Source organism: Carcharodon carcharias, chromosome 13, assembly GCF_017639515.1.
Source record: "Carcharodon carcharias isolate sCarCar2 chromosome 13, sCarCar2.pri, whole genome shotgun sequence".
Lineage (NCBI taxonomy): Eukaryota > Metazoa > Chordata > Chondrichthyes > Lamniformes > Lamnidae > Carcharodon > Carcharodon carcharias.
The window spans coordinates 70,853,724-70,872,028 of NC_054479.1; the positions used below are offsets into that span (position 1 = coordinate 70,853,724).

At 43.2% G+C, this 18,305-nt stretch overlaps 1 protein-coding gene across 1 annotated transcript in view; it reads right to left on the reverse strand.

The window, feature by feature from the left end:
* si:ch211-222n4.2 (uncharacterized protein LOC101885505 homolog) overlaps positions 1-18,305 on the reverse strand; it is a 43,059-nt gene continuing 24,754 nt past the window's right edge. Inside the window, exons 5-8 of the mRNA XM_041203372.1 lie at positions 17,394-17,607; positions 16,415-16,515; positions 13,603-13,659; positions 1-257 (exon numbers count right to left, since the gene is read on the reverse strand). Coding sequence (XP_041059306.1) covers positions 122-257; positions 13,603-13,659; positions 16,415-16,515; positions 17,394-17,607 — 508 coding nt within the window. The 3' untranslated portion in view covers positions 1-121. The remainder of the gene's footprint in view (positions 258-13,602; positions 13,660-16,414; positions 16,516-17,393; positions 17,608-18,305) is intronic.

An 18,305-nucleotide genomic window follows, 5' to 3' on the forward strand; every position in this document is an offset into this window, starting at 1 on the left:
AACAAATGCACACGGTCAGTCCATTCACAACAAAGTCCACAAGAGTGCATACGTTTCAGATTAAGTGCAGATATAAATCTAGTGACCATAGAGCTTCTGTGTGCTGGAGTCTGTGAGAGTGCTACAGCAGAACCTTCCGATAACGGTTCTTCTGCACGGCCTGCAGTCGCCTCTGTCGTTCTGTCGCTCGATTCCCCACTGTCTGCTTCAGTGCAGGGAGAATCACTCTGTCTGCTGTGGGGAGCACGGTTTCAGGCCTACGGAGCGAAAGCACAAGTCTGAGAGGACAGGTTTAAAAAAAGCGCACTGCAATGCCTAGCTCAGGACTGGTCACGGGATCTGTGATCTTCCAGTGCACTCAATCTTGTTTTTGTCGGCTCATGTCCCAGGTCTAAGTACAGATGCACCAGGTAGAATACATAGAATTCACAGAACAGAAACAGGTCATGTAAAGATCGACACTGGGGACTTCCAACTTTGACTTTGAGGATGGTATAAACAATCAAGACGTGACCTCCTGAAATAGTCCTTTGTATGAGTATAATTAGTACCTATATCTCCTCAACATTACATGTCAGGGGTTGTGTTTTATCATCTAATTGTCTTAATTTAATAAAGCATATTAACCACTTATTTCAGATTCTCTTAGTCCTCAAACCTGTATTTGAGGTAATGGATGTATGACAATATCTTGGTTAGAAAGAGTGAGCCTGAGCGGAACCGGGGTCAGAGATCAACAGGTAAAAGGGATGTCGGAATCAGAGTGAGCCTGAGGGGAACTGGTGTCAGAGATCAACAGGCAAAAGGGGTGTCGCAGTCAATGAGAATCAGAGAGCACACTGGAAGAGCAAATTTTAAAAAGTCAAGGAGTGACATCACAGAACAACAGGTAAGTGATTGGTTATTCAAAGATCCCAGAGGTGAGGAGTGGGGAGCTGAAGGAGTTCAGGACCAGAGCAGCAGCAGAGAGTGAGTGCCAGGGAGCAAGATTAAAGAAAAACTAAAAATATCATCAGCACAAGGGAGGCTGCTGATTGGTGAGTTTTTTTATTTACAATCTTTCATAAGCCTTTAGGTTATTTCTGTTAAATTTAGTTTGTGTTATAAACAGAGGAAGGGCAGGGCAGTTCACTTCTGTGGCGAGCACATTCTGTAATGTTTGGGAACTCCAGGACACTTGTATGCAGGAAGTGTCTTCAGTTGGAGATGCTTGATACTCTGGGTTTTGGAGTTTGAGGAGCAGCTGGAATCACTGCAGTGCATCCATAAGACTGAGAGCTACCTACATAGCCCTTTCCTGAATGTAGTTACCCTGCAGTTTAAGGGTGTGCAGGCAGCAAGGGAATAGGTGACTGCCAGGCAATCACGGAGAATCAGACAGGTAGTGCAGGTATCCTCGAAGTGCATCTCTCGCCAATCAATACTCCATTCTAAATAACGGTAAAAGTGGTAATTACCCAGGACAGTGCAGCCAGAGCAAAGTCCACAGCACCATGGCTGGTTCAGCAGGGGTAGGAGGAAGGCTGGAAAAGCAATGGTGGAAGGGGATTCTGTAATTAGGGGAGTAGATGTTTCTACGGCTGCAGATGTAATCTAAGATGGTTTGTTGCCTCCCTAGTGCCAGGATCAAGGATATCACTGAGCAACTGCAGAGCACTCTGAGGGGGGAGGATGAACAGGCAGCAATCATGGTGCATACCAGCACCAACAACATAGGGAGAGGGATGTGGTCCTGCAGACAGGGCTTAGGGAACTAGGAAAGAAACACGCAAGCAGAACCTCAAAGGTAGTAATCTCCAGATTATTCCCCGTCATCTTCTATAGAAGAACAGATGAATGTGTGGCTAGAGAAATGATGCAGGAGGGAGGGCTTTAGATTCCTGGGACATTGGGACCAGTCCTGCAGGAGATGGGACCTCTACAAGCTAGATGGGTTGCAGCTAAACACAGCCAGGACCGATGTCATTGTGGGATGATTTGCTAGTGCTATTACAGCGGATTAAACTAATTTACCAAAACAAAAACAGAATTACCTGGAAAAACTCAGCAGGTCTGGCAGCATCGGCGGAGAAGAAAAGAGTTGACGTTTCGAGTCCTCATGACCCTTCGACAGAACTCAAGTTCTGTCGAAGGGTCATGAGGACTCGAAACGTCAACTCTTTTCTTCTCCGCCGATGCTGCCAGACCTGCTGAGTTTTTCCAGGTAATTCTGTTTTTGTTTTGGATTTCCAGCATCCGCAGTTTTTTTGTTTTTAAACTAATTTACCTTCTGGTGCCCAATCTCCTGCTAATGTTAGAGAGGCAAAACAAGGTGCAGAAATAATTGGGAGAGACAGACAGCAACAGAGGAATGCATAAGGTCTAAATCGGGTTTACTGTGCATGTATGTGAATGCATGGAATGTGGTAAATAAGGTTGGTGTGCTTCAGGCACAGGTCCCACATGGGAATATAATGCTGTGGCAATAATGGAGACTTAGTTTTAAGAAGAGCAGGACTAGGTGTGAAATATTCCATAGGTGGTGTTCAGGAAAGATAGGGAAAGGAGGAGTGGTGGCAGTATTGATTAAGAACATTACAATGCTAGAGAGGATGTCCCAGAGGGGGAAAGGACAGAATCTATTTGGTTAGAGTTAAGTAGTACCATTACACTACAGGGTCTATAGGCCACTAACTAGACAAATATAGAGGAACAAATTTGCAAGAAAACAAGAGATCTAAAACCAGAGAATAGTTATAATGGGGGATTTTAATTATCTTAATATAGCCTGGAATAGTAATTGTGTAAAGGACAGAATCGGGGGGGGGGGGGGGGGGAGGAAGATGATTGAATTTTACATTCAGTTTGAGTGAAGGAGGAGTGGGTCCGAGACTTTTTAAACTTAAATAAGGGCAATTATGAGGGCATGAAAGCAGAGCTGGCTGAAGTGAATTGGCAAATTAGGTTAAGGGAAAGGTCAATAGAGATGCAGTGGCAAACATTTAAGGGGTTATTTCAGAATACACAATAGGTACATTCCTATGAGTAAGAAAAAGTCCAAGGGACAGTCACACCATCTGTGGTAACTAGAAAGGTTGAAGATAGTATCAAACTTAAAGAAAAAGTATATAATTGTGCAAAGACAGGGGGAAGGTCAGAAGATTGGACAGAATATAAGGAACAGCAAAGGATAATTAAAAGATTAATAAGGAGGGAAAAATTAGAGTATGGGAGAAATCTAGTCAGAAGTATAAAAAGATAGTAAGAGTTTCTATAAATATTTTTAAAAGAAACAAGTTAAGAAAGTATGCATTGATCCTATAGAAAGTGAGTCCAGAGAATTGATAATGGAAAACAAGGAAATGGCAGATGAATTGAACAGGTATTTTGAATCAGTCTTCACTATAGAGTATACAAGTAACATCCCAGAAGCAGCTATAAATCAGGAAATGGAAGGGAGGGAGGAACTCGGGAAAATTACAATCACCAGAGAAGTGGTACTGAGTAAATTTTTGGAGCTGCAGGATGACAAGTGCCTGGGTCCTGATGGATTTTATCCTAGGGTCTTAAAAGAAGTGTCTAGTGAGATAGTTCATGCATTGGTTTTAATTTTCCGAAGTCCCTAGATTTGGGAAAGGTTCCATTAGATTGGAAAATAGCAAATGGAACTCCATTATTCAAAAACGGAGGGAGACAGAAAGCGGGAAACTACTAGCCAGTTACCTTAACATCTGTCATAGGGAAAACATGAAGCTATTATTAAAGAAGCTATATCAGGGCACTTGGATAAATTTAATGTAATCAGGCAGAGGTTTTGGTTTTGTGAAACAGAAATCATGTTTAACCAACTTATTGGAATTCTTTGAGGAAGTAATGTGTGCTGTGGATAAAAGGGATCCAGTGGATGTATTGTACTTAGATTTCCTGAAGGCATTTGATAAAGTGCCACATCAAAGGTTATTGTGCAAACTAAAAGCTCATGGTATAGGGGGTAACATATTGGCATGGATAAAAAATTGGCTGGCTAACAGGAAGTAGAGAGTAGGCATAAATGGGTCTTTTCTGGTTGGCAAGATATAACAAGTGGTGTGCCACAGAGATCAGTGCTGGGACCTCAACTGTTTACAATTTATATAAATTACTTGGATGGTTGCCAAATTTGCTGATGACACAAAGATAGGTAGGAAAGTACTTTGTGAAGAGGACTTAAGGAGGCTATAAAAAGATATATATATATAGGCTAAGTGAGTGGACAGGATCTGGCAAATTGAATATAATGTGGGAAAATGTGAAATTGTCCCTTTTGGCAGGAAGAATAAAGGTGAGGCATATTATCTAAATGGTGAGAGGTTGCAGAGCTCTGAGATGCAGAGGGACCTGGGTATTTTGGTGCATGAATCGCAAAATGTTAGTATGCAGGTACAGCAAGTGATTAGGAAAACTAATAGAATGTTATCATTCATTGCAAGGGGAATTGAATACAAAAGTAGGGAGGTTATGCTTCTGTTATGCAGAGCACTAGTGTACACAGTATTGGTCACCTTGTTTAAGGAAGGATGTAAATGCATTAGCAGTTCCGAGAATGTTTACCAGACTAATACCTGCTATGGGTGGGTTGTCTTATGAGGAAAGGTTAGACAGGCTAGGCTTGTACCCACTGGAGTTTAGAAGAGTAAGCGGTGGCTTGAGTGAAACATATAAGATCTTGAGGAGTCTTGACAGGGTGGATGTGGAGAGGATGTTTCCTCTTGTGGGAGAATCTAGAACTAGGGGTCATTATTTAAAAATAAGGGGTCACCCATTTAAAACAGATGAGGTGAAATTTTTTCTCTGAGGGTGTTGAGTCTTTGGAACACTCTACCTGAAAAGGAGGTGGAAGCAGTCTGAATATTTTTAAGGCAGAGGTGGATAGATTCTTGGTAAGCAAGGGGGTGATAGGTTATCGGGGATAGGGGGGATGCAGGTTTGAGGTTACTATCAGATCAGCCATGATCCCTCGAGTAGGCTTGAGGGGCCAAATGGCCTACTCCTGCTCCTTGTTCATATGTGTTAAGGAGAATTTTTAAATTCAGTACATTTCCAATCCAACAAGGAAGGAGGCATTGCTGAATCTGGTTCTGGGGAATGAGGGGGGACATGGCAGTTGGGGAACATTTAGGTGACAGTGATCATAGCATTGGGTTAGGTTGGCTATGGAAAATGACAAGGAGAAATCCAGAGTAAAAAATAATCAATTGGAAGAGGGAAAATTTCAATGGGATGAGAATGAATCTGGTCCAGATAAAATGAACTCAAAGGCTGGGAGGCAATGAGCTTCCTTTAAAGAGGAGATAATTCAGGTTAAGTCAAGGTACATTCCCATGAGGGGGCTGGTAGGAAAGCCAGAGCTCCCTGGATGACAAAAGAGATCGAGAGTATTATGAAGCTGTAAAAGAGCACATATGACAGATGTCAGGTGCATGATACAAGTGAGAAACAGGCTGAATATAAAAAGTTCTGAGTGGAATGAAAAAGAAATAAGAGCTGCAAAGCGCAATTACAAGAAGAGAAAGAGCATCATAGAGTCTTCCATAGGTATATAAATAGTAAAAGAGTAGTAAAAGGAGGAGTAGGGCCATTTAGAGGCCAAAAAGGGGCTTTACGCATAGAGGCAGGGAGCATAGCTGTAGTACTGAATGTGTGCTTTGTGTCAGGGAACTAAGACCTCACACACTATAGTTTCATAAAATTTTAGAAATTAGCGAGGAGGATATATATATTAAAAACTGGACAAAGACCTTAAGATGCCTGAAGCTGTCTGTCTGTGACCCTGAACAAAAGAAACTTTATGGCGGTATCAGGGAAATTCACCCCTTGTTATCTCTGAAAAAACCCTAATGACCCCCAATGGGCTGCAGACTCAAAGGAAACTATACAAAGGCCATCTACATTTAATAAGGCAAGTCTGGCCAACTGCAGCCAATTCATCTGCTAGGAAAAAGGACCCCGCAACATCCCTATAAGACTTAATGATTAGAACATTAGCAATCTCAGGGACCCAGACAAAGGGATACATACCCTTTGTCAAAACCAAAGTGGAGAGGTGTGAGTCATGTGACATGACAGCCCTTGCTGGTGGAACCACTGATACTGCCTTGTGGAACCACTAATACTGCCTTGTGGAGCTGCAAAGCTCAGACTGTCATCTTTCCATCTACCTATCAGCAGCACAGGAAAAGGATCGTGCTCAAGCTGAATGCCTGTCCCCATCTACTTTGTTCCTACTGGAATTTCTGTACTATTGCCTATTAGACTGATTCACCTCTGCATGCCTATCTCATCGTGGAAGTCAGCTCTACTTGAAAAGTAAATTATCCAGTATCAGTTTTCAACCTGTCGACCTCTGTGAAGGAATATCTCATTGGACTCGGACTCTGGACAATGGACACATGTGGAACAGTAATTCTTTTCTCTGTGGTCTTTGCCCTGTAAATCTTTTTTTCTCTATCCTTTTTTTACTATATGAGTGCACAAGGGGCTATGTAGCGACCCACCCCCCTGTGTTTGGAGTGCGTGCGAATAAACTAACCCTCTGAATTCATTCTATCTCAAGTTTGCTGTGTGGTTATTTATAGAAAATTGGATCGCACCAAAACCGAAGGGTTGGGAAACATGCCGCCTCTTATAAAGGGTGAATCAAATCAAAACACCTTTCTGTTTAGATGGGTGGTGAGAGGAGAAATCGGGGCTGTTTAAATTAAGCCCCTCCTGTACGTAACATTTGCATTTGTCTTTACCAAGGAAGATGATACTGCCAAAATTGTAGTGAAAGAGGTAATTGGGAGTCTGGGTGGGCTAAAAGTTGATAAAGAGGAGGTGTTAGAAAGGTTGCCTGTACTTAAAGCTGATAAGTTACCAGGATCAGAGGAGATGAATGCAGTAGCTATTCCCCTGCAAAACAGATATACCATTTTGGATACTGTTGAGGGGAATGGCTTCTCAGGGGAAAGCAGCAACAGCCAAATTCGTTGCACCATGGTTGGCTTTGCTGCACAGGGGAGGAGTAAAAGTGTGGGAATGCAATAGTTACAGAGGATTCAATTGTAAGGGGAATAGATAGGTGTTTCTGTGGCCACAAATGAGACTCCAGGATGATATGTTGCCTCCCTGGTGCTAGGGTAAAGGACATCTCAGAGCAGCCATTCTGAAGGGGGAGGGTAAACAGCCAGTGGTTCATGGTACACATTGGTACAAATGACATAGGTAAAAAAAGGGATGAGGTCCTAAAAGCAGAATATAGGAGTTAGGAAGTAAGTTGAAAAGTAGGACCTCAAAAGATCTCAGGATTACTACCAATGCCACGTGCTAGTCAAAGTAGAAATAGCAGGATATATCGGATGAATATGTGGCAGAAGAGATGGTGTGAGGGGGAGGGTTTCAGATTCCTGAGACATTGGGACCGGTTCTGGGGGTGGTGGGACCAGTACAAACTGTACGGGTTACACCTGGGCAGGACCGGGACTGATGTCTGAGGGGGAATATTTGCCAGAGTGGTTGAGGAGGGATTAAACTAAAATGGCAGGGGGATGGGATACTATGCAACGAGTCAGAGGAGGGGGAATCAAGGGCAAGAACAAAAGACAGAAAGGGGAATAAGAAAAGTGATAAGCAGAGAAATCAAGGGCAAGAATCAAACAGGACCTCTGAAAAATAGCGGGAACGGGACAAGTAATGTTAAAAAGACAAGCCTTAACCTGAGGAGCATTTGCAACAAAGTGGATGAATTAACTGTGCAAATAGGTGTAAACAGGTATGATATAGTTGGGATTACGGAGACATGGCTGCAGGTTGACTAGGGATGGGAACTGAACATCCAGGGGTATTCAGTATTTAGGAAGGACAGACAAAAAGGAAAAGGCGGTGGAGTTGCACTGCTGGTTAAAGGGGAAATTAACGCAATAGTGAGGAATGATATTAGTTCCGATGATGTGGAATCTGGGTAGAGCTGAGAAACACTAAGGGGCAAAAAACATTAGTGGGGGTTGTACATGGACCCCCAAACTGTAGTGGTGATGTTGGGAATGGCATTAAACAGGAAATTAAAGATGCATGCAATAAAGGAACATTTGTAATTATGGGTGACTTTAATCTGCATATAGATTGGGCAGATCAAATTACTAACAATACCGTAGAGGAGGAATTCCTGGACTGTATACGGGATGGTTTTCTGGACCAACACGTTGAGGGACCAACTAGAGAACAGGCCATTCTAGACTAGATGAGAAAGGACTAATTGGCAATCTAATTGTGCAAGGCCCCATGGTTATGAGCGACCATAATATAATGGAATTCTTCATCAAGATGGAGAGTGACATTGTTGATTCTGAGACTAGGATCCTGAATCTTAATAAAGGAAACTACGATGGTATGAGGTACGAGTTGGCTATGATGGATTGGCAAACGTTACTTAAAGGGATGACAGTGGATAGGCGATGGTAAACATTCAAAGAGTGCATGGGTGAACTGCAACAATTATTTATTCCTGTCTGGTGCAAAAGTGAAATAGAAGAGGTGGCCAAACCATGGCTTACAAGGGAAGTTAGAGATAGTATTAGATCCAAGGAAGAGGCATACAAATTGGCCAGAAAAAACAACAGACCTGAGGATTGGAAGCAGTTTAGAATTCAACAAAGGAGGACCAAGGGTTTGATTAAGAAGAGGAAAATAGAGTACGAGAGTAAGCTTGCGGGGAACATAAAAACTGACTGCACAAATTTCTATAGGTATGTGAAGAGAAGAAGATTGGTGAAGACTGTAGGTCCCTTACAGTCAGAAACAGGGGAATTTATAATGGGGAGCAAAGAAATGGTTGACCACCTAAATACATACTTTGGTTCTGTCTTCATGAAGGAGGACACAAATAACATACCAGAAATGTTGGGGAACACAGGATTTAGTGAGACAGAGGAACTGAAAGAAATGGCATTGGGGAAATTGATGGGATTGAAGGCTGATAAATCCCCAGGGCCTGATAATATACATCCCAGAGTACTTAAGGAAGTGGCCCTAGAAATAGTGGATGGTCATCTTCCAAGATTCTATAGACTCTGGAACAGTTCCTACAGATTGGAGGATAGCTAATGTAACCCCACTACTTAAGATGGAGAGAAAACAGGGAATTATAGACCAGTCAGCCTGACATCAGTAGTGGGGAAAGTTCTAGGGTCCATTATAAAAGATTTAATAGCTGAGCACTTGGAAAGTAGTGGCAGAATCGGACAGAGTCAGCATGGATTTACGAAAGGGAAATCATGCTTGACAAATCTACTGAAATTTTTCAAGGATGTAACTAGTAGAGTTAATGAGGGGAAGCCAGTGGTTCATTTCGACTTTCAGAAGGCTTTCAACAAAGTCCAAAATAAGAGATTAGCATGTAAAATTAAAGCGCGTGGGATTGGGGGTGGTGTATTGAGATGGGTAGAGAACTGGTTGGCAGACAGGAAACAAAGAGTATGAATAGACGGGCCTTTTTCCGAATGGCAGGCAGTGACTAGTGGGATACTGCAGGAATCGGTGCTGGGATCCCAGCTATTCACAATATATATTAATGATTTAGATGAGGAAGCTAAATGTAATATCTCCAAATTTGCAAATGACACAAAGCTGGGTGGGAGGTTGAGCTCTGAGGAGGATGCAGAGATGCTTCAGGGTGATTTGGACAAGCTGAGTGAGTGGGCAAATGCATGGCAGATGCAGTATAATGTGGATGAATGTGAGGTTATTCACTTTGGTAGCAAAAGCAGGAAGGCAGATTATCTGAATGACTATAAATTGACAGAGGGAAGTGTACAACGAGACCTGGGTGTCCTCGTACACCAGTCGCTGAAGGTAAGCATGCAGGTGCAGCAGGCAGTAAAGAAGGCAAATGATATGTTGGCCTTCATAGCGAGAGGATTCGAGTGCAGGAGCAGGGATGTCTTGCTGCAATTATACAGGGCCTTGGTGAGGCCACACCTGGAATATTGTGTGCAGTTTTGGTCTCCTTCTCTGAGGAAGAATGTTCTTGCTATAGAGGGAGGAGTGCAGCGAAGGTTTACCCGACTGATTCCTGGTATGGTGGGATTGACATGTGAGGAGAGATTGAGTCAGTTAGGATTATATTCGCTGGAGTTCAGAAGAATGAGGGGGATCTCATAGAAACCTATAAAATTCTAACAGGACTAGACAGGGTAGATGCAGGAAGGATGTTCCCGATGGTGGGGGAGTCCAGAACCAGGGGTCACAGTCTGAGGATACGGGGTAGACCATTTAGGACCGAGATGAGGAGAAATTTCTTCACCCTGAGGGTGGTGAGCCTGTGGAATTTGTTACCACGGAGAGTAGTTGAGGTCAAAACACAGTATGTTTTCAAGGAGGAGTTAGATGCAGCTCTTGGGGCGAAAGGGATCAAAGGATATGGGGAGAAAGCGGGAGCAGGCTATTGAGTTGGATGATCAGCCATGATCATAATGAATGGCGGAGCAGGCTCGAAGGGCTGAGTGGTGCACACTCGTGTTAGATTTTTATAGAATAATGCCATATATCCAGATTGCCCTTCAGTGAAGGTTTTTATAGAATCGTAGAGTGATTACAGCATGGAAAGAGGCCATTCAGCCTGCCATGTCCATGCTAACCTCACCTCATCTCATCTTTTTCCCTATAGCCTTGTAATTTTTTTCTTTTCAGATAATTTTCCAATTCCTTTTTGTAAACCGTGATTGAATCTGCCTTTGCCACACTCTCAGGCAGTGCATTCCTGATCCTAACCACTCACTGTGTGAAAAAAACATCCGCATGTCGCCACTGGTTCTTTTGCCAACCACTGTAAATTGGTGTCCTCTGGTTCTTGACCCTTCTGCCAATGGGAGCAGTTCCTTCCTATTCTGCTCTGTCCAGATCCCTCATGATTTTGAACACCTCTATCAACGTAACTGAAGTTCCCTCATCCTGGAACTATTCTCGTATATCTTTTCTTCACTCTCTTCGATGTTTTCACATCCTTTCTAAAGTATGATGCCCAGAATTGGACAATACCCCAATAGAGGCTAACTGAACTAGTGTTTTATACAGGTTTACCTGCACCCACTTTAGATTTGTATCCTGTGTTTGTTTGCCTCTCCTCATTCTACTGACCAAAAATAAATTATTTAACACTTCTCTGCATAAGATTTCATCTTCCACGTGTCTCCTCATTCCAGCAGCCTGTCTATGTCCTCTGGAGGTCTATCACTATCCTCCTCACAGTTCACAGTATTTCCAATTTTTATATTATCTGCAAATTTTGAAAGTCGCCCTGTACACCCAAGTCTAGGTCATCAATATAGATCAAGGAAAACAGTGGTTCCAATATTGACTCCTGGGGATCCCTATTGTATACCTTCCTTCAGTCCGAGAAATAACCATTCACCACTGCCCTGTTTCCTGTCACTTAGTCAACTTTGTATTCATGCTGCCACTGTCCCTTTTATTCCATGGGCTTTGCTGACATACCTGTTATGCAGAACTTCTTAAAACATCTTTTGGAAATCCATGTACACCACATCAACAGCATTACCTCTCTGCCACCTCATTGAAAAATTCAATCAAACAAGTGAGACATGATTTGCTGTTATATCCTTGCTGGATTTCCAAATTAATCCATATTTGTCCAAATGACAGTTAATTTTGTTTCAGATTATCGTTTCTAAAAATTCCCACCACTGACTGGCCTGTAGTTGCTAGGCTTATCTTTAAACCCTTTTTGAATAAGAGTGTAACATTCCCAATTCTCCAGTCTTCTGGCATCATCACTAAGTCTAAGGAAAACTGAAAAATTGCCTCCGCAATTTCCACCCTTATTTCCCTTAGTATCCTTGGATTAACATGGAAAATAGGAGCAGCTCTACACACACAGACCTACAGTCAACAGTCTGATTGCTGACATTAACTGATCACAGCCAAGATATTGCAGCCTTAGTGCTCAGTGCTCAGGAGGATACACAGACCAGCTCTTGTTGTTGCTACTGGTCAGTGAAGACCGCCTCTCCCTGGACAGTCCACTTGAGTGGACATTGGCTGTAAACTTGATTGGGTTCAATTGTGCTTCCCGCTGTGGTTGGATAGCTACTTGAGGCAGGGGTGAGATAAGAAAGTGCTTTGGTGCCTTTGGAAATTGCACCCCAACATTCTTCCTCTGGAGAGGCCAGGAGACATTTAACAGAACACACCAATCAGATCTAAAAACAAAAAACTGCGGATGCTGGAAATCCAAAACAAAAACAGAAATACCTGGAAAAACTCAGCAGGTCTGGCAGCATCAGCGGAGAAGAACAAAGTTGACGTTTCGAGTGTGGAAGGGTCATGAGGACTCGAAACGTCAACTTTGTTCTTCTCCGCCGATGCTGCCAGACCTGCTGAGTTTTTCCAGGTATTTCTGTTTTTGTTTTGGACACCAATCAGGTCCATCTGCCCTGGGTCTGATATTTCACATCATCCCACACTTGGGGTTCCTAAATGATTCCCAATAATATTCAGCAATTTTATTTGCAGTCACATTTTAACTGCAAAAGGAAATGGACACAAACTACCTGTCCCTCCTTACCACTGACCCCCCGACTCCTGACATCACCATCCCACCACATCCTCACAAAGAGCTGGCATTGGCAGGAGCTAATTGAAGAGTGACAGAAAAACCAGAGCCTTCAGCCCCTTGCTCAGGAGCCAATGCTATCAGCTTACATGTGTATTCAGTACAATTAGCCTCTTTATATGGGCAAATATAGTTACTGGAGTTAATAATGTTTATTCTATGAGATCTTGTCTGTGATGGCAACACCAGCTCCTTCATTCAGGGTCAATGAGTACCCCAGTACTTCAAATGCCTGTAAAGAGATTTTACCAACACATGGACAGTGGAGTTTTTTTTAACTATCCCCACATATCACTTCAGCTGCTGCTGCTGCCTTGGTTACTCAGCCCATGGCAGGAACATGGGAAACAGTCCATGGCCAATCACAGTGCAACTGTCAGATTGAAATTGTGTTAAGGAAGTGCGAATGACGCTACAAGGCAGCAAAGTCAAGACATGAGGGGAGCTCCAAAAATAATTGTGTGTGCTGAAATTTTAATGGGAGGAGCTCAATGGGCACCAAACACTAGAGAGGCATCGGGGTGGGAGCTCTGTAAGGGCTGCGAGGGAGCAGGATCGCTGTACATGGGAGGACTGCAGGTGGGAAGTAGGGCCTCACATTCCAATATACAAGAGCAGACACCATATGACAGCTCCTCCAACCTCTTCATTCCCCAGATTATCAAACTCCTTTGTTGTTCATGCTTTCTGGATCAGAAATACAGCCTCCAGTATACTTAGAATCAGGCTGTACTCAAGGCATACATCTTCTGTTCCAGGCTGTGCATCATCACTGAAAGCGTTTCATCCTAGCCCTTCAATTCCCTTGGTTGTATTAATCTGCCCTGTCTGAGTTAGCTACGACTGTGATCAGTGAAATGGGAAATCTGCCTAATGGGAAATCTGCCTCTTTCTCAAGTGATATTTTACAGCTTTCGTTGTTTGTCAGTGCACAAGCGAAGGATGCAGGTTAACACTAAAATGCTCAGTAAACTTACAGTTTTTTAGGTCGTTCTTTCAAGGGCACTTTAGGCAGTTGCACCACATCCCGTTCTCTGAGAGGGAAAACAAACACAAAGTTAAACCTTGAGATGATCCCTTGCCTTGGACTGTTTCATATACCTTATTATTTCATAGTATTCCACCCTGAACTGCTCTTATTGAGGACAAATAATCCTAATTATTTTCTTTTTGCATAACACATTACAAGAGCTTGGCTCTGACCATTATGTGGCCTCCCACCAAACATACATATGACCTAGGCCATGACCCCCACCACCAAACATCAAGCCATTGTTTCCAGGACTGTCACTGACCTCATCTCCTCTGGAGATCTTCCTCCACAGCTTTCAACCTCATAATCTCCCAACCCCGCACAGCCCACTTCTACCCCCTTCCAAAATCCACAAACAGGAACAGGACTGTCCCAGAAGACTCATTGTGTCAGCCAGTTCCTGCCCCACGGAACTCACCCAGTCTCTTCCCACTTATATCTGCAATTCCTCTGATGCCTTACATCATATCAACAATTTCTAGTTCCCTGGCCCTAACCACCTCCTCTTCACCATGGACATCCAATCCCTAAACCTCAGTCTCCCACCAGGATGGTCTGAGGGCTCTTTGCTTCTTCCTTGAACAAAAGCCCGAACAATCTCCATCCACCACCACTCTCCTCCATATGGTGGAACCTGTTCTCTCACTGAACAATTTCTCTTTAAACCTGTCTCACTACCTCCAAATAAAAGGTATGTGAACCCACTTGGGCCCCCGTTATGCATGTCTCTTAATGGGATATGTGGAACATTCTTTGTTCCAGTCTTACTCAGGCCCTCTCCCACCACTCTTTTTTTGGTTCATGGAAGACTGTATCAGTGTTGCTTCATGCTCTTGTGGAAAAAGTTATCAATTTTGCTTCCAATTTCCACCCCTCTATCGCCTTCACATAGTGCATCTCTGACACTTCTCTTCCTTGACCTCTCTGTCTCAATTTCTGGTGATAGACTGTCCACTGATATTCACTACAAGTCCACCGATTCCCACCGCTACATTGACCACAGCTCCTCACACCCTACTTCCTGTAAGGACTCCATCCCATTTTCTCAGTTCTTCCGCCTCTGTTGCATCTGTCCCGATGAGGCCACTTTCCAAAATGGTACCCCTGACATGTCTTCCTTCAAAAAGGTTTCCCTCCCACTGTACGACAGGGCCCTCAACTGTGTCTGAGCCATCTCCCGCGCCTCTGCCCTCACCCCTTTCCTTCCCTCCCAGAACCATGATAGGGTCCCCCTTGTCCTCATTTTTCACCTCACCGGACTCCACATTCAAAGGATCCTCCTCTGCCATTTCTACCAACTCCGGCATGATGCCGCCACCAAACACATCTTCCTTTCACTCCCCTTGTCAGCATTCTGTAGGGACCATTCCTTCTGTGACACCCTGGTCCACTCCATATCACCCCCAATACCTCATTTCCTCCCTACAAGCACCCTCCCACGCAATCGCAGAATGTGTAACCTGCCCCTTTACCTCCTCCCTCCTCACCATCCAAGGCCCCAAACACTCCTTTTAGGTGAAGTAGCGCTTCACTTGCACCTTCTTCAATTTGGTCTACTGCATTCGCTGCTCCCAATGCGGTCTCCTCTATATTGGGAAGACCAAACATAGACTGGGTAACTGTTTTGCGGAACACCTTCGCTCAGTCCACAAGCACGACCTAGGCCTCCCTGTCGTTTGCCATTTCAACACACCACCCTGCTCTCATGTCCACATGTCTGTCCTTGGCTTGCTGCACTGTTCCAGTGAAGCTCAATGCAAACTGAAGGAACAGCACCTCATCTTCCGATCAGGCACTTTGCAGCCTTCCAGACTTAACATTGAGTTCAACAACTTCAGACCATGAAGTCTCTCCTCTATCTTCACTCCTTTTTTAATCCCTTTTTTAAAAAATGTATTGTTATTTATTTATTTTCATTTTCATTCATTCATTGTTTTATCCTTTTTTATCCCCCCTTTTCATCCCCTTTTTAAATCCTTTTCCCCCAACCAATGCCACCTCCCCCACCCCCCAAAAGGGCTATCTGTCTCTTGTTCTATGTTGTTCTTTCACAGAGCGCTGACCCTTGCTCTGCTATTAACACATTCTGCTTTCTTACCTTTATGCTGCTAGCAGCAGCACCCTTGGTCTTCACCACTACAATTAACATTCCCTTCGTCTTGCATCCGTGACATCTTTGTCAATCTCTCCTTAGCCCCCACCTATCGCTGACCTTCTATCCTGCTTCACCTGCTCCACCCCCCTTAAACAGTATAAATTCCATCACATTTCTACTTCTTTTTAGCTCTGAAGAAGTTGTGTGGACTCGAAACATTAACTCTGTTTCTCTCTCCCCAGATGCTGTCAGACCTGCTGAGCTTTTCCAGCATTTTCCGTTTTAATACATATGGATTCCCTGGCTGCAGGGAACCAAAATGCATTCTAGAGACTTTTACAGAATTCTCGCTGAAACTAAGAGTAACCTGATAATATAAGCTATTTCAGGATTGGTTAAATTCTGTATCCAATCAAAAATTGGCAGTGATTTGACGCACCACGGGTATCTCTCTGATTCAGAAAGTGTAAAAAATAGGCAACGTTCTAACCTATAGAAAATAACATTTAAGGATTGAAAAATTACATGTGCAGTATAACAGCCATGAATCGATTCTCATTTGCTCTAATTGATCCCTAGGGAGTCTCCCTCTATTCCTACTTCAGTTACGAAACAGTATTGTACTTCCCACAAGACTGTAATAAACATTCCCTCCACTCACTGGCTCAGGTCAGCGAGGTAAGCCTTGGCGAGGAGGTAGGCATCCGGGGTCCATTTGTTGGAGTACAGCAGATCTTTCAAACTCGTCTTCAAACGTAGGAGCTAAGAGAGACCATTGAATGTGGATGATTATATAAACAGTGGGGTAATCAATGCAGGAAGAGAGTCAGAGGCTAGCGCATGCTTTTTCATTCCCTGTCCCTGGGTACCTGCTGTCATCTTGTCTTCCAGTGTAGGTCATTTGTAAAGCATCTAGAAGAGGCTTTAAGTTTGGACGATGCTAATGTAACTAGTTCAGTGAGACTACACTGTTGCTACATGAACTAATATTGTAACACAATATTATGCAACATTATATAATTATAATATAGTTGCTTGGTAGTACAGAACTTGAATAATGCTGAAAAGAGAGACATGTTGTCAGTTTTTCATCTTGCATTCATCAGGACAAACGCAAGAATGCCAAATTTCAAACAATCACAACAATTTATACTTGCTTAACATAAACTGTTGAGCTCATTTGAAATTTGGCATTCTTGTGTTTGTCCTGATAAGTGCAAGATGAAAAGCTTTGACAACATGTCTCTCTTCTTAACAAATAATAAAAGCCCTGATGGCCTAGTTGGTAAAACAAGTCTTACTAGGCATCCCAGCCTCAATCCCCATCTGATGAGTTAACCATAGATGTTGATATTTTAGTAAAATTGCAAAGTTTGTAATTACTATTCATTTACCTGTTTACAGTTAAATTGTCTGCTAGTTTACAGTCTGAGCCTCAGTGTAATAGTGATCAGTCTACTGAAAATGAGCAGATCATGTGGTACAACGTGATTTACTCCAGTTAGCTGCTGATACCAAGGTGGAAGGTATAGGTGCACTCTGAGTCGCAGTGCCATGGAGTTCTCTAACAAGAGAGTGCAGCGATACCAAGCCCAAGGAGAATGTCATGTTGAAAAGCTCATAAAATATGACATTCTTACCTCCTGAGACTGTAAGCTGCTGGTGTTGTGCAAGTGTCGGACGATGATGGCACATTCCTGCAATGTCGGAGCCCGAGGTGACCCAGAAGGATCAATCTGGATCAAAAGGGGAGTGAGCGATATAATGAACATCTGTGCCTCATCCAATTCTGGTTGAAGAGTCAGCACAGGTAATACCGAACTGGATTGCTGGGAGGCTTCAGTCCCACTGCTCCTATAATAGATGAATCACTGTTGGTCTGAAGCACAGTTTGCCTTGGAGAAATTTTACCTTTTCAAATTTTATCTACAGGCGTTAGGAAATTTGAATTTGCAGGGGTTGGCGAGTGTTATTAGGCTCAACATGGGCCATTCACCACCGAGCTCTGAGTTCAAATCTCATCCAGACAAATGAGCTTATACGAAGTTATTTTAGGTTGTTCTCAAATCTTTTCTTTGTGGCCTCAGCACAAAACTGACCTTAATTTAACAATCTCATTCAGATAGGTCTAAGGATGCCAGGCGTGGTAAATAGGGAAAGATGTTCCACATTGATGCAGTACAGAGTGCTCATCTGATGCACAGTAAAGCTCCTTCTATTCTGCCCAACAAAATAACTCAGTCCCAACCTCAGAAGGATCCCTCCTACAACACAGTAGGACTTTATATTTAAAAAATAACATTCCCTATGCCAGCCTCTCTGGGTAAGGATGCCAGTGTCAAATCATTCAGTGGTTTATGCTGCAGACCCATCTCTACCAAGAACACAAGTGAGTCTGGCCAAACTAATTTTACATAGGACCCTTACAGCTAGCAGGTGAAGGAGATTTTCATCCCATCAATCAGTTAGATTTGAACTCAGACCCAGAAGTGTCTAACCCACTGTGGATCCTAGCTTTTCCTAAGGCTGTGCTTAACTTGGTTGTCATTTCA